The 14864-nt window shown below is 36.6% G+C and overlaps 5 protein-coding genes across 5 annotated transcripts; all 5 read right to left on the reverse strand.

Moving 5' to 3' along the window:
- Positions 1 to 139: 139 nt before the first annotated feature.
- On the reverse strand, positions 140 to 964 carry TM35_000172430 (proteasome regulatory non-ATPase subunit; the record flags this gene model as incomplete). Its single annotated transcript, XM_029026322.1, has 1 exon — positions 140 to 964. The coding sequence occupies one exon, from the start codon at positions 962 to 964 to the stop codon at positions 140 to 142; it is 825 nt and encodes a 274-aa protein (XP_028882437.1).
- Positions 965 to 1566: 602 nt separating this feature from the next.
- On the reverse strand, positions 1567 to 2754 carry TM35_000172440 (uncharacterized protein; the record flags this gene model as incomplete). Its single annotated transcript, XM_029026323.1, has 1 exon — positions 1567 to 2754. One exon carries the CDS (start codon positions 2752 to 2754, stop codon positions 1567 to 1569), a length of 1188 nt encoding a protein of 395 aa, XP_028882438.1.
- A 1264-nt stretch (positions 2755 to 4018) lies between these two features.
- Positions 4019 to 5779, reverse strand: TM35_000172450 (LmrCD-specific DARPin; the record flags this gene model as incomplete). The annotated part of the gene is made up of 1 exon (XM_029026324.1): positions 4019 to 5779. The coding sequence occupies one exon, from the start codon at positions 5777 to 5779 to the stop codon at positions 4019 to 4021; it is 1761 nt and encodes a 586-aa protein (XP_028882439.1).
- Positions 5780 to 6248: 469 nt separating this feature from the next.
- TM35_000172460 (putative ABC transporter) lies at positions 6249 to 13148 on the reverse strand (the record flags this gene model as incomplete). The annotated part of the gene is made up of 1 exon (XM_029026325.1): positions 6249 to 13148. The coding sequence occupies one exon, from the start codon at positions 13146 to 13148 to the stop codon at positions 6249 to 6251; it is 6900 nt and encodes a 2299-aa protein (XP_028882440.1).
- A 405-nt stretch (positions 13149 to 13553) lies between these two features.
- Positions 13554 to 14600, reverse strand: TM35_000172470 (uncharacterized protein; the record flags this gene model as incomplete). Its single annotated transcript, XM_029026326.1, has 1 exon — positions 13554 to 14600. One exon carries the CDS (start codon positions 14598 to 14600, stop codon positions 13554 to 13556), a length of 1047 nt encoding a protein of 348 aa, XP_028882441.1.
- Positions 14601 to 14864: the final 264 nt, after the last annotated feature.

A 14864-nucleotide genomic window follows, 5' to 3' on the forward strand; every position in this document is an offset into this window, starting at 1 on the left:
GACACAGAAGCAGAAACCCATTCTCAGATACACACACAAACGCCAGTTTTTTTTTTTTTTTTCATTTCCTCAAGAAATAAACACGCGAACGAAGAAAAAAGAGAAAGAGAGAGAAAGAGAGATAGGAATTAAACAGATCCTACACAATCCGTTGTAGTTCTGCTGCAAAGTGAAGATGATGCTTTAGCATATCTTGGAACGGTACTTCCGCTTTTGCTACATCTTCTTCACGTGTGAAGAGAAAACTACTACCATCAGGACTCAGTTGCCAATTAAACCGTCGACCAAGTTGCTTCACATCTTCGGAAGAATCCACCATCAATATCTTTTGTGCTTTATCAATAGAGAGAGTCGTGTACGCACGGGGAATGCACTCTGCCACCTCTTGCCGCACTGTACTCTCTAACATTTCCACAACTGGGATGTACTCATTAGATGGTGCCTGATGACGAGAGTTAAGTAATTTGTTGTAACTTCCTTCCATTAAATAGCGTTCAAGAAGAACAGCGAATCGAATATAAGTATTTGTGCCATGAATTTGATTGGGTATCTTTTCCAATTCAGAGTGAAATTGAGCTATGCGGCTTCGTACAAGCAGACGCACCAAATTAAGTCCAAGAATCAATAAATACAAGGGAGACTCTGGCAATTCGCTTACATCAATATCTGTGTAATACACATTGAGTTGATTGAAGTACAACTCAAAGTTGTCAAGGTCCTTCAGTCGTGCGCTCACCAACACGGCATGCTCCAACACCTCACGTGTGAGAATGAGTTCCTGCAGACGATTAGGGCTTTGCTGCGATGGGCAGAGAAAGGTGGGCAACAGAATGAGTTTCTTTTTAATATCCACCAGAAGTGAGAGACACGTCTCGTCGTCTTTGGCATCATACGCCGCTTTGAGTTTCTGCAGCGACTCCGCTGCCTGGCGCACCACAGCACCGATAACACTCACGTCCGACATTCACTGTCAACTTAAAGTGTTGCTTCTGTTTTGCTTTTTCTTTGTTTTTTTCTTTTTTTTCTCTTTGGCTTCTTCTTCTTCTTCTTCACAGGTGTTTTTCTCCCTTTCTTTGCTTCTTTTTATTTGAAATTTCTATTCGTTTTCCTCTGTCTTTTTTTTTCTTTTCTTTTTTTTTCTCAAATGATGATTTTCCCTCCACACTAAAGAGACTTCAACAACACACACACACAAAAAAAAAAAGAAACAAACAGAGAAAGTATATTAAAAGGGCGTCACGTTATAATATCATTGGTATGAAATATATAAATATACACACACAAAAAAGGAAGAATTACTTTTAATCCAAAATGCAATCAACCAAATACTTTTCTCTTTTTCTCAACCAGTCCTTCTGTTTTTTTTTTCTTTTTATTCTTTTTTTTTCTTCTTTCCATATTAAACTCTGTTTCAATGCTCCTTCCCACAACCAAGTAAAAACCAAAAAAAATAAAAATAAATAATAATTAAAACTACATTAATATACGCCAACAAGAAAAAAAAAGTGAAAATAATAATAATAATAATAATAATAATAATAATAATAATAAATAATATTTATGAGTTTAGTCAAAAAATAGTGTAGGACCACAAGCAAGAACGATTCCAGCCCCTCTACCTTCCTGTTGTACACTACTTGCTATCTGTGTTCTTGCAGCACTCACACTACGTGAAGCGGAGATGCGAGGAGTCTTCACTATCAAATCAGAACTTCTGTTTCTTTTCTGTTGTTGTCTTTGTTGTTGTTGTTGCGATGGGATTCCATCAACTCTCCGCTGAATTGGACGCGTTGTGTCAGACTCACGCAATGAAGAGAGTCTCGGCAGCAAAACATCTGAAGAAATATTATCTGTCTTGTCTTTTATACATCTAGAGTCTTCTGAAGGTCCTTTTGGACCTCTCTGTTTTTGATCTTGACGAATATAACAAGGTTTATCTTCATGATCATTGATATTATTTGGCAAAGTATTATTGTTTTCTTTATTTATGATGCGTTGTGATTTAGATACTATCCCCACAGGAGATGCACAACACTCATTCGCCTTATCATCATTCTGAAGAGATTGTAAAGAAGAGTTTCGAAAAGTCTTTGAGTTTGGCATTGGGGTACTACGGGGTTTTCCTTTTAATATCTTTTCTGGCTTCATATGAATTTCTTTATCCTTGTTAAGATCAGATGACGCTATCTGTGGGCTTCGGCTTACGAAGCGTACGCGACGTGTTGTTGGTCGACTCTTCTCTGTGAGACCTGTTGTTAAGAGGACTTCAGCTTCTGTGGGGCATCCAGAGTCCATGGAGATATCATTACTAGCACGGGAAATGGATGAAACCTCATTTATATTAATTAAACCAGAGTCATCTTGTGGATCCTGGAAGTAATTGTTAGAATTACAATCCTTTACACTCTCGACAGGTTTACTGGAGATAGTAGTAGAGACTGTAGATGGATTTAAGCGTCTCTTCTCTCCTGTTAAACAAGGTGAAGGCGATCGCACCATATTGTCTTTAACTTCTCTTTTGATGGGATTGCGTGATATGCGGAGTTGAAAAGCAGAAGAGGCAGTTGCGAATTCGCACGGGTTTTCTGCATTACTACTGGTATTACAAAAGGAAACTTTGGTAGATTTTTCGGATAAAACTTTTCGAAGTAATAAATCCAATTCTGCTTCCTTTTGCTGAACTTTTTCCTTCAACTCCTTTTCGTAGTTTTCTAGATCACTAATGAGGGACCTAAGGTGATCTGCAGTCTTCATACAATATTGGTGCTACTAAGTCTTATTCTCTGCAAAGAAGAAAACAAAAAGAAAAAAAAAGAGTAAAAATAAAAGAGACTAGATTCTTTTTTTTTTTAGATAAATAAAAAGAACAACCATAAATATAAACAACCATAGATATAGATGCATATATATTTACATTTAAAAAAATGTACAAGAAAAAAAATCTGAAATAGTTTTTTTTTTTTCTCTTTCTTTCTTTCTTTCTTTCTTTTCTCTTGTCCTTCTATAGACTTAACCTATTCAAAACTCTCAAGTACGTACTGAGCACAAAAGCTGCTCTGCTAAGAGCACCTCGTCTCTTTTCAGTTTACACTTTTCACGAACTAAATCGTAATATTATATTCTTAGCACTGTTGATTTTCACAGTATGTCCAACAGAACCAATAATACAAAAACACGCCAAAAAAAAAAAAAAAAACATTATCATTCCAAGAAAAATAAATACAATACAAAAAAACAACACAAACAACAGTAAAAAAGAAAAAAAAAAAGTGGGGGCTCCTTGAAAGGGAAAGCCAAAAAACACAAAGATGCAAATAACAAATGCAAGAAGAACACACAGACACATATACAGACAAACAAACAAACAACAAAAAAAAAAAAAGAATTAACACATGCTCTTAATTACAGAGAGTTGATCTTATCGAGTCGCGTTATAAATTCCTCTACTCCGGTAGGAGATAAGAGAAACAAAAAAACCACTCGGTACATAATATTGATGGCAAATGCTTTGAATATTCAGAATTTATTCCTCTTCTTCTCTTTTTTTTTTCGTTTTCCCTCTTCGTTTCTTTGAACAATTGGAGTTCCATAACACACACACACACAAAAAAAAAAAACACACACACATATCACTGTTTTCAAAAGAGAAGAACTGTAGAGAGTGAATGGCAAAGTGAATAAAACCAGTGTCTCAGTCTTTCAATTTAGTTCTGACACCAATTCCATAAAAGAAAAAAAAAAAAGAAATGGTTGATAGCAATAATGGTTACGAATATTGCAAAAAGGAAAAAAAGATCACCAACATATTAATTAGAAATGCAAGGAAAGCAAACCAATAGACACATACAAAGACAAATACACAGAAACAGAAACTAGTGTGTGTGTGTATGAGGCAAAATAAAATAAATGGTCTGAACACACTCACACACACAGAGATAGAGCTAGATAGATAGTTAGAGAAAAAAAAAAAAAAAAACCACAAGAAGGTAAATAAGAGAGTTTATATTAATTTACAGTGTCACAATTGCAGTCCCATCTCCTGTGTCTTGCGTCTAAGATACTTTAGAGCAGATTGTCGGAGAAACTTCTCATACGCTATCTTCTCATCCTCTGATAGTACCTGTCGTATTGGAGGCAGCTTACCCCTAATCCCTCCTCCTCTTTTTTCTGTGGTATGAATTCCCTCTGTAACGTTCTTTTCACCATAAGAATGATTTCCACTGTTTATGCTATTGTTATTTCTTTTCTTTCCTGTATCTACACGGTCATAGGAACTATTGTGTGTAGTATCTACCCCATCCGAACTACTGTAGTATGCCAACGTGTTTGTCATGTTTTCATTGGAAAGGTTTCCTCCACATCCTATCTTGGGTAGCCCAACATTCATAGGATTACTTTCCAGTAACCATTTTGCTTCTTGTTCTTGTTCATGTTGTAGACGCATATGATGATCGGTTTCTAATGCAGGGAGGTACGGCTCGTAAATTCCTCTATTAACGTTCCCCTTTGATTGCTGTGAGACCCGCAGCGGTGGCAATACCCCTGCCGGTGTGGTGTTTTCCTGCATCTTTGCAATGTGCTGTGTTGCTGTGGGCGATGGGAGGCGGCCGTGTGGGAGTTGCTCCAACTGCCGTGCGAGTTCGACACGCTCGGAATACTCAAATGGATCCCCGCACAGAAAAACATTGCCGTTTGCGTTACTGTTGCTGTAGGTGTTTGTGGGGGAGGAGGCAAAGGAGACGTTGGTGTGGTCGAGGCGGTCGGCGTAGTCCCGCACGGCGGCCTCGTTGGCCACGTCCTCCTCGGCGGCCCACACAATCGCCCCGTCCCGCAGGCGCACGAGCAGCTGGCGGGAATCCCCCGCGTGTCGCTCGCCGAGCACCGCCTCCACCGGCTGCGTCACCGGCACTACCGTCACACTGGGATTACTACTACTGTTATTATTCATATTCGCCGTCGGGATACGAGCAGGAGGAGAAACAACAGCAGCAGCAGCAGGAGGAGGAGGAGGAGGAGGTGCAAGAGAAGGATCAAAGACAACTTGCAAGGCCCACTCGAGATATTCATTTACCACCGCCTGGCGGTCCGCCACCTCATCGGCGCTGAGCACCTCCAACGCCAATCCCCACAGGCACTCATCCAACTCATCCACGTAGACCCGATCGTCGCTGGAGACCGTGTAATATGCGAAAGAAGCACATGATTCCGTCAGCGGACTCCCGTCTCGCACAACAGGAGAAACAAGGGCACCCAAAAATGCTTCTCTTGTAAAATTTATGCTTTCCCTCTCTTGGTAATCAAAGGAACGAATATGTAGGGCATTTTCTAAATGATTATACAGAATGGAAAGATCTTTCCATCCTAAAGACCGAAACAAATCAAACATAGTTTGTCCATCACCGTTTTTCGCCATCGCATCTGCACCATTACGTAAAAGTTGTTCAATTACCGCTGCGTGACCACCAACAGCGGCGCAGTGTAAAGGTGTTGCCCCTATTTGGTTTTCCGCCTTCACATCAGCTCCAGCTAAGAGAAGGCGGGTCACAGCAGTTAAACTACCGAGGGAAGAGGCCCAGTGAAGCACTGTGTTCCCTCCTGAATCTTTCTTATTTATGGAATCACAGATTTCAATCCATCGAAGGAGACGACTCTCATGTCCTCCCTTAATAATAGCTACCACACGTTGCATTTCTTCATCATGGTCCGCGTAAGAAGGTTTAATCCTCTCTTTCCATACAATTGGCTTGATATTGATAGGTGCAGGTTTTGTTGAGTCCATTAATAATTTTTTTATCAAGTTTCTCCTTTTTTTTTTTTTTTTTCTTCCCTCTCTCTATACCTGCTATCCACTGTGAAACCACAAAAAGAAAGAAAAAGAAAGACAGAGAAAACCAAAAACAAATAAATAAATAAATAATAATAAACAGAAAAAAAAGAGATATGGAAGCTGTGCATGTAAATAGAAACACAAAACACAGTAACTAGAGAATCCAACTCCAAGATAAATTGTTTTTTTCGTTTATGTTTTTTTTTTTTTTTTGTAGAGAGAGAAAAATGTAAAGCAAGAAAAAAAAAGCGATAAATATAATTTAAGTAATCAGGAAAAAAAAAGCAGAACGTACGTACACAGACATATAAATATAACAGAAAAATAATACTGGAAGAGGGAAGAAGGGAGAGAGTGAAAAAAAAAAAAGTAATATCCGGCGATCAATTAAAACTAAAAGAGGAAAATAAAAACATTATCCTCAAATGGATGCACTGCAGTCCCGTGGAGGGACGTATACACTACGATTATACAAATTCTGAGCAGAACGCTGAAATGAGATACTTTCACCTAAAGCAGTCATTGCGGTGTGTTTAATGGTTGTTTCAGAAACAGTAATAGAATAGCGAGATTCTCTCATACTATTATTATTATTTGCATCTTCTTCATGGAGAGCTTCCACTAACCAATCTTCATTTCTTCCCTTGATAAGGGTAGCAAGAATACTTTTAACAGTATTTCTATGTGGTGAAGATTTTCCAGTGTTAGGTATAGAATCATTGGATGTATGCATCACTTCTGCTTCTGTTAATTCCTCCTTAGTGTAGGTATAGAAAGGTATATGAAATACAAAATGAAAAGGTTGAGATTCCACCAAAATACTTTCATTCCAATAATGTGAAAAAAAGTTACAGAGAATTTCTTCTTCTTCTCCTGTATAATTAGGTCGTCTTTGTGTCCATGGTTCATGAGATCTTGAAACATCAATAGAGACGTAAAATCCTTTTTTATATCCCTCTCGCCATTCAGCTGGAGTTCCAATATATCGCATCATCCCTTCATCCAGTAAAAGTACACGATCACCAAGCATCTCCACATCATCCGGTGTTCTTGTTGACATCACTACGGCAGTACCATTTGGTGCTGATTTAATAGCTGCCCAAACTCTTCGTCTTGATAAAGGATCAAGAGAACTGGTAACATCATCTAATAATAAAATAGATGGATAACCAATTAGAGCTGCAGCTAAACCTACACGTCTTTGTAGAGATAGACTGAGATCTCTCATACCATAGTGCATATAAGGATAAATACCAAGTGTTCGTAATAAATACAAAATATGTTTTTTTCTAGTAGCATTACACTTCATGAGACGAAGATCCGCCATAATATTAAGGAAAAGATAAGGAGTCATACTACTATCTTCAAAAATTAAGGATTCTGCACTGTATCCCATATCACTATTAGCTTTTAACCTAGAAAGATTTTGACCTGTACAACAACTACCATTTACAAATATACTACCATATGATGGAAGAATATCCCCTACAATACACTTAAGAAGTGTTGTTTTCCCACTTCCATTAATACCAACTACGACTAAAGTTTCATTTTCAACATTTACTGTTATATTCTGTAAGGCATATACATCATGGCGTAATTTCCATAACTCTTCCACATGTAATCCATCTGCTGTATAACCTTTTTCTCGCTCATTCGTAATAGAAGTATCTTCACATACAATAAGTCCTGATGGATCTTCCCATCTATACACTTTAGAATCCTCCACAAGTAAAGTATTATCTTTATTTAAAAATTGACGCAAATATATACCAAAACGTTTTATATTTTTCCCAATTACAAGATAAATTTTATCTCGTATAAATATACGCACATTCATTTCAATCAATGATTCATAAATAACAAGAAGAATAAATAGCAAAGGAAAAATTAATAATGGTTGTACACGAAATATGGGAGGAACTTCTGAAGAGTAAGAAACAGATCTCATACTATAACTTAAAAATGTCTCACCCAAATAATAATGAGGAAGAAATCGCATCCATAATGAATAAACTTCATTACTTTCTTTCACTTCACTTGTCAGAGGATTAGATGGCAGAAAACGAACTGCAGATGATGCAATAAGAAAGGAAAACCCTGTAAATATTCCAATACCTGTTATAGTAGATTGAGCAGAAAGGGGATTATCAAAACATTTACTAAGAAGATAAGAGAGTGATATTATACCACAACCAAATACAATAATAAGACCAAAAATCAAAAAGAAGCTTGTACCGTTATTATTATTATTATCTATATTTACACCAGCAAAAATATAAGTTGAAACAACAAGGAATGCCAATATAGTAAAACTCAGCATATCATAAGTAAAGTTTGCTGCCCAATAAGCCAAGGGACGTAGAGATGAGGTTCGAAAAACTTGTAAAAGTCCACTGTATCGTTGTTGAACAAGACCTGAAACCATTCTAGTACCATAAAAAGAAAAAGGAAGTACAAGTAGTAATGTATTTATAACATCAACAGTTGTTAATGGTGATATAGATTTTTTTTCTTTTTCCTTTTCTTCTATACTTCCAAGTGGACCAAGTGAAGCACTAATAATGCCCTTTGTATTGTTTTCTGCTACCCAAAGACGCATCATTGTTAGTATCTCTACATAAGCAGGTACACTAAGTGGAAAGGAAGTATTACAGAGAACAACATCTGTTAACCATGGAAATACGGCTGGATATTTAGTTTCATCTGAACTAGTTATAATAGGTCCTTGCATTACAAAAGCACCAAAATGAAAAGATTGTAATGTCGTATTTTCCCTTAAAAATCGATCCATAAAAACACTGCTACGATCATTTTTAGACAAATTCCCATAATGGGTTATATTTGTAAAAAGAGAATTAGTTCCTGGTATCATTTTATCTTGAAGAAGGTTAGGAAGCATTTCGTAAGGAGATGAATCCTTTCCAAAATCACTGTAAAACGATATACTGGGATTAGAGGATAATTGCCAATTAAGAACAGCAATCTCACTTAACTCTCTGTTACTGAAAGTAGCCCCTAAAGAAGATAAGGCAAAAAATATCATCACTAAAGGTAACATTAGTAGTAATAATCCATAAAATGGTGTAAAAATAGCTTCTAACGCACGGTAATACACAATTGCGCGATAAGTAGTAATAAATCTCTTATTTTTTAAGTATTCAAAATCTTCTCTTAACCCAGGTATATTTCTCTGACTCTCCGCATCACTTGTATTATTATTATTATTATTATTTAATGGGTCCAGTGTTTCTGCTGTTTCTCCTGTTGATGATGGCATCATGATATAATCACCATTGGCTGCAGTGTTCTCATCAGTTGTTGTTTGAACATCACCTCTTTGACTCTCCTGAAGATCCAAGACTCGCGTTAATTGCACAAATGCCTCACTAAGTCGAATATCTGAAACAATAATATTTGTGATAAGACCCGCTTCTCTCGTCTGTTGAAGTTCCGTGAGAAGATTATTTAAGGCATCCTCGGTTAAATTTTTGGTTAAACGAAAAGAGACCTCACGTCCGACACTACTCACAACTTTTGCCTCTGGAACTATAGACAAGACACGATCAATAATAACAGAGACTCGAGTGGTAACAGCACGGCAGACCGTTACGACCCAACCGCCTTTGAGTTTCTGCCGAATATACTCCGGCGTTCCTGCAAGTGTTACGCCCCCGCCAAAAAGAACAGTGACATGATCTGCAAAAGTATCTACTTCTTCAACATCACTAGTAGAAACAACAATACATCGCCCGGCAGCATTCTGAGAAAGTAGATGCCAAATCTCTGTCCGTGAAGAAGGATCTGTGGAAAGAGTAGGTTCATCTAATAAAAGAGTACGAGATCCTCCTGCTAATGCCATAGCAACAGCAAGTTTTCTTGCCATACCAGATGAAAGTCGATGAGCCAATTCACGAGTTACGGAAACAAGCTGTAAAGCAGAAAAAAGTATACTCGCTTCTTTTCGTAATTCTTCATAATCAGAAGTACGTCCTTTAAGCATTTGAATAAAACGAATATTTTCCATTACAGTTAAATTCTCCCATAAAACTGTTTTCGCAAGACATATTCCAATATCAGCATCATTTCCTAAATAAATATCTCTTCCATCTACTTTCACTTCACCTCTTGTAATATCAGACCATCCCATTAATATCTCAAGCAAAAGACTATTCCCTGATGTATCGCCTCCTACAACACAATTAAGTTGATTTTGGTAGAAATCAGCAGAGGGAAGTTGTAATTGCATGTGTTTTGCAAGGCTAACCGTATAAAGATTACGAGCTGTAATAGTGGAACGCCAACTTTTTGGTACTTTTGGCGTAATTCCAGAAGAACGTCGCACTTGACTTTCTTGAGGATGTGGAGACATAAAAGAAGCTAATGTTTCACCGTTAGCTATCCCTACCTCTTCTCTAGACATTCTTTCTGAAGAAATATCAACCATATCCATATGTTCTTCTCTTCCTAAAGTTTTATTAGGATCATTACTAATTCCACCAATATTAAATTCAAGATTAGATTCTCGTATTACAGATTTTCTTGAATTTTTATTTTTTTCTTCTTCTTCTTCAAGAGACACAAGGGGACCTCCTCTAGATGACATTTCTTCACCTTCATAGTAACGAACTGCATGACGATTTCCATATCGTATTAATCGATTCATCATTTTTCTCAACCACACCGTAAAACGGCGTAACATACGTTCAAGAGGTGAATTTGGAAGGAAAATATATTCTAATAATATAGCGATAACACTATAAAATAATGTTAAACCGAATAATATCCATAATGGTTGTAAAATAGAAGGAGTTTGTACAGCCTCAACAAAGTCTGCCTGAACAACCCGTGTGTGCTGTGAAAAGGCCTTTGCGAGAACAGTTTGAGGAAGAAGCATGGATGCTCCTTTAAGTTCACTTGTTTGATCTCCAACAAGTGCAGGAGTAACAAATAAAAATACAATAAAAGGAGTAATAAGGGTAGCCATTCGTTCACTAGGAATTAACTGTCCTAGACACATTCCCAACGCACTAATACTAAGAGAATACATATAAAGTAAACTATACACTTCTGAACTTGGGATATCTACAAAACATACTATAGACAACGTTGTAATAAGTGAAATCATAATAGATCCGATAAAATTTGACAAAAATTTACTAAGAAATATAGCTAATGGATGAGTCCCAATAATGATAAGATACTTGTACTTCCAAGATTCCCGTTCATGAACAATAGATTGAATAGTCGATACAAAGGGAAAATAATATGCAACGGCAATTACTAATCCCAAAAATGGACCCCCTGTAAGAAAAAACATTTGTTGAGTATATCCATTTGCAGGAAAAGCCTCAACAACAACACTATTTTGAAGAGTTTTATGAATATCATGTACCTCACGACAATAATACATAGATGCTGGAATTTCCTCTCTAATAGCTTTTTGACTAAATAAAGATGGCAATATACTCTTTACAAACTTTGTATCTTGACATTTTGTACTAAAAATACGTTTATTATTATAAAGACATGCGTATGGAATACTTCCATTTTTCCCAAGTTTTCCCATTGGACAAATAGACCAATATTCATCCAAACATGGTAAAAAAGATTCAAGAACTGTACGGCACTCATTTGTAAGAGTTGCAGCCACTTCTTTTGGGTATCCCATACACTGAAATAAAATACTTGCAGTTCCTGGGTAACAAACATTTTTTAAATCTTCTGAACATTTTAATACATTTTTGGTCTGTTTTACTTCATTTATAAAATCTTCTTCCGTGCAACCACTACTAAGAGACGTTGCACATTGAGGTAGTAAAGAAGAGTTAGTCGTAAGAAGTAAATATGGATTTATTTTTTGACACTCACTACTTAATGGAAGACACTTATTAACAAACTTAAGAGCAGCAAGACATATTTTAGAGAAATTATCTTTACTACTATTATCTTCCAGACATTTCAAGAGTGATGTTGTGTCGTTAGAGTCACTACAAAATGCATCCACTTCATACAAACAAGGTTTATAAATAGCGTTAACATCTAGAAAAGGTTCAGAACGTAATACTTGAATAGGTTTTTCTTCAGATGCATTCTTAATATACTCTTGCCGTTCCGTTTCTTCAGGTTGTTCAAACATATCCTGAGTGGCGTTATTGGTTGTTTGCACAGTACTGCATATACCATCTACAAGAGATGTTAAAGAAAGATTTCGTCGCTTCCCTGGATGTTTGGCTAAACTGTTAAAATATGTGTTGAGTTCATACTGTAAGGTTAACACGCCATTGTAGGCGTACATGGCATAATCTTTTCCCAAACCTTGTGGAAAGGCTTCTATTGTTTGAGATGACTGTAAAAGAGTTTCATTGATAAAAATAGTGTAGCGAAATTCCGTGGGATGTACAGATATCTTTTCTAATTGTATAATGGCCCAAAGGGTCTCTTCTCGCTTTGAGTGTTGTTGTTGTTGTTGAGAAAGAGCCTTCGATACTTCACGTACACTATGAAAGAGACAACTCGTATTTCCCGCTAAAACAGGTTGAGAAGGACATAAAACTGTATTTTTAAAAGATTTAGTTGTTACGTTAAGATACTCCACTAATCGTACTCCTGCTGTAATTAAATTAAGGTCTTTATCATTTTTAACAGTAAATGCTAATTTCCCAAAATGAAAAATAAAATATAATAAAGGATCCATAACCATTGTAAACTTCATTCCTAGTTTACCAATATGTACACTTGCAGCATCTATCATGTTTATGTAAGCATCTAATGTAGGAACTTTAAAAGGCATAGCTGCATAACGATTAGAAAGAAGTGTTTGTGAAACTTCTTCCGTTTTCCATTCAACGGAATCATATTCATAAAGACTATTTGTGGCTCGTCTTAATGTTGCTACCATTACGGCATAATCTATAAAGAATGAAGTCATATTAAGTTCATCAAAGACATAACGCCAATTTGTAACACTCTCCATATCTTTTTCCCACACCAATTGTATTAAACTCTCATTTGGGATAACGGCATGTGGAGTTACTTCTGGAGTATGTGTATACACAAATGGTTCTATCCACGCCGTGGGAGATAAAATAACGGCGTATCCAAAGAGAACCACCACAAGTGCGGGTAACAGTAATCCCAACAACAACTTCCATGGCCGGCGTACATGATGGAGACACTCTTTCCAAAGAAGAACAGAGACTTGAACAGCAAATCGCCAGGCATGATGACTGTATTTCTTATCTACACCGCCACTATGCGCTGCTGGGGAATCGTAAAGGGCATGGTCTTGAGTTATAGTACTACCCGCACCGTTAAGCATCCTGCGTTCTAGAAATAATGAAGAACCAAATCACCAATAATAATAACAAATAATAATAATAATAATAATAATAATAATAATAATAATAATAATACTTTCGCTAGAAACGAAAAAAAAGAAAAAACAAATAAAAGAAAACGTAAAGAAAATCCCCCTTCTTTTTTGTTTTGATTACTTTTCAATCAAACGAATTTCTAGTACTAAAATAAAACTAAAGAGAAAAGTAAAAAAATAAAAAATAAAAAAAAAACACAAATGTCTCTTTTTTTTGTTTTTGTTTTTAATCCTTTGCAAAGGTAATAAAGAAGAACCACAAAGCAGTGAAAAATAAAAAGTAAAAGATTTCTTTTTTTTTTTGTTAAGAAGGTCAAACGCCAAGAAAGAAGGATGTAATAAATACTGTTTTTAAGCCATTATAGTACAGATGGATGTGAGTACTGTGCAGATGGGATACACCCAGCGCATCAACAGTGGAAGACCGCCATTGTATGCATAGAGACCTGCATAGCAAATGGAACACAGAACAGGCCAACATTCCTGTAAAATAACTTTCATGTTATTATGATAATAATGATGTTGTTTTTGTTGTTTCTCTTCACATTCTACGGAGTTCTTCTCTAATGTTTTTGTATTTATTGAATTTGTATTGGTTGATTTAGTGGTATCGGATTCCTTCCAATACTCCTCCTCTGCGATGGCCTCTGCACTGCACAAACACGCATCGTCTGGCTCTCCCATATCCCACCAGAGATCTTCCTCCACCGCAGAGTCTGAGAGATCCTCCACCGTTTGATCTTTCTTCTCTTCCTCCGCATCTAAAGAAGAAGAAGAACACCGCGATGGAAATAGGCGGAGAAGTACACTGCAGAGAGAAACAGCCAAACACAACATTGTTCCTACAGTTGCAAACGTCACCAAATGACAACGACTTCTCTCCATTTCACTCATAGGGACTTTTTGTACAGCCATTCGTGTTGAATTGGAAACAAATCCAGAAAATGGCAATTGCCAGTCTAAACACATTGGATCCTCCTTCTTAGTCTTCTTACTACTACTACTACTACTACTACTACTACTACTACTCTGCATACCACAAAAAACCGCAAATCGAATAGAATTCAACCAAACTCCAAATGTACCAAAATGAAGCGGAAGCATGTGTCGACGCCAAAGGACTGGGGAGGAGAGAAACACATATGAATATCCACGGTACACAACATCAAACAATAACCACGTTAACACACACAAATGAAGTTGTTGCACCCACCAGGGAGCTCCAATCGACGTTACTTTCCCGTTACGACGCGATAATGGAATAACACCAGATGCGGGTCGGGCCACCGCAAATATAAGAAATGATAACACTGAAATAACGGCCCATGTTATTAAGAACATCAGCGAAGGAGGAGCTCCAGCATCTGTGAAGAAGACAGGTATTTCAAGCCCCTTCATGACTAACGTTTCTTTTTGTTTTTTTCCAACTGTGGAGGAATCTAAATAATAATAATAATAAACCACACAAAAAAAAAATCCGTGGGAAAAGAAGAATAATAAAAAAAATAAAAATGACATAAAAAGAAAAACCAAAGAGTAGAATGTGGTTAAACAAAAATACAAACGTATAACAAAAAAAAATAATAATGAAAACAATAATAATACAAAGAATACGATAAAGATAAAAATAAGACATGAAACAAAAAAAGAAAAAAAAAAAAA

Source organism: Trypanosoma theileri, assembly GCF_002087225.1.
Source record: "Trypanosoma theileri isolate Edinburgh chromosome Unknown TM35_Tth_17_V1, whole genome shotgun sequence".
NCBI classification, from domain to species: Eukaryota; Euglenozoa; class Kinetoplastea; order Trypanosomatida; family Trypanosomatidae; genus Trypanosoma; species Trypanosoma theileri.